The 1,648-nt window shown below is 48.4% G+C and overlaps 1 protein-coding gene across 1 annotated transcript; it reads left to right on the top strand.

Annotated features, from left to right (window-relative positions):
• Positions 1-1,349: 1,349 nt before the first annotated feature.
• SETTUDRAFT_112034 (uncharacterized protein) lies at positions 1,350-1,646 on the top strand (the record flags this gene model as incomplete). The annotated part of the gene is made up of 1 exon (XM_008031127.1): positions 1,350-1,646. The coding sequence occupies one exon, from the start codon at positions 1,350-1,352 to the stop codon at positions 1,644-1,646; it is 297 nt and encodes a 98-aa protein (XP_008029318.1).
• Positions 1,647-1,648: the final 2 nt, after the last annotated feature.

Genomic DNA, 1,648 nt, shown 5'->3' with positions numbered 1-1,648 from the left:
GTTTCACCAGTAAGCGGGCCACCCCAGTATGTGGGCCACTTCCCTATGATATCCCACCTTTGCAACAACAACGCGTAATGTCTTAACAACACAACGCGTTAAAAACTTATACTAAAGCAGATCTATTTCTTGCTATTACTAATCTTAATTCTAAACAAATTTAAAGTAAACGACGCGCTGCTGCCGCCTATAGCGTCCCACGAACAACAATCCAGCGTCGACGAGCTGGACAGCGCCCTCAAAGCGATTGGGAGCCACCAGCAAGGCGCCTAACAAAACTAGAAGAGGAGGCTATTACTATGCGTGTAATAGTCGAGGCTGAGCGAGGACTACCCTGTGGGAAAGACGACGTGCGAGATATGGCCAACAGACTGCTCCGAGAGCGTGGCGGGAAGGAGGTGGGCAAGAACTGGGTTGATAGGTTTGTCTAGCGCAATCCTGAGCTGCGTACGCGCCAGAGCCGTCCATACGATCACCAGTGAGCTCTCTGCGAAGACCTAGCGCTTATTAAGGGCTGGTTTAAGCTAGTTTAGAATATGAAGGCAAAGTATGGTATCGTAGACGAAGATATCTATAACTTTAATAAGACTGGCTTTATTATAGGCAAGATTTTATCACAGTTAGTTATTACAGGCTTAGAAAAACTAGGGAGAACAAAGAAGATCCAGCTAGGCAATCGTGAGTAGGTTACGCTAATACAAGGCGTTGGCGCAACAGGCACGCGTATCCTAGCGTTTCTTATCTTCGCTAGCAAGGTTCTAATCTCTACCTAGTTCACGGAGGATCTGCCACGCGACTAGGTGATCCAAGTTAGTCCTACCAGCTAGACGAACAACGATCTAGCGCTTGACTGGCTTTGTTACTTTGATTCCCATGCGCGGCCTGTGGGGACGCATAGGCTGCTTATTATTGACGGCCATGAGAGCCACTGCTCGGTGGATTTCCAAGATCTCTGCGAAGAGATGAAGATAATCCTCCTCTGTATGCCTCCCCACTCGTCGCACCTCTTACAGCCTCTTGATGTGGGCTGCTTCTCGCCGTTAAAGCGCGCGTATGGTGATGCTATCTTGGTCTTAGCACGCAATCGCATCTACTATATTAGCAAAGAAACCTTCCTACTAGCGTTTAAAAAGGCCTATTATAAGGCTATTACACTAGAAAATATCCGCGGAGGGTTCTAAGGTGCTAGACTTTCACCGCACGATTATAACGTTGTTTTATCACAGCTTAACGTCATGCTGCGTACGCCAACTCCACTACAGTGCCCGTGCACCAGATGAGCACCATCGCCAGTTGAGCACCCCCACCACCACAACAACAAAACTTCAACGCGTCAAAACTCAACCAATATGGACCCGATTCAAGAAGCGATTGCAGAAATCGAATCGCGAGAACCAGGAGATAAATTCTCGTATCAAGCAATCGCGAAAAAGCATGGTGTAGCACGAATGACGTTGATGAGACGACACCGCGGCGAAACTGAGGCCTATGGCGTGCGCAACCTCTCCCTCCATCCACAACACGAGAAGGAGCTTGTACGATACATCGATACGCTTACCGAACGACGTTTGCCACCTACGAAGGAAATGATACAACGCTTTGCTTCAGATTTGGCTGGAAAGCCGGTTTCGAGAAAGCTGGGTTGACC

The sequence above is a fragment of the Exserohilum turcica genome (genome assembly GCF_000359705.1).
Source record: "Exserohilum turcica Et28A unplaced genomic scaffold SETTUscaffold_57, whole genome shotgun sequence".
NCBI lineage: Eukaryota > Fungi > Ascomycota > Dothideomycetes > Pleosporales > Pleosporaceae > Exserohilum > Exserohilum turcicum.
This window is presented reverse-complemented; position numbering and strand designations above follow the sequence as displayed.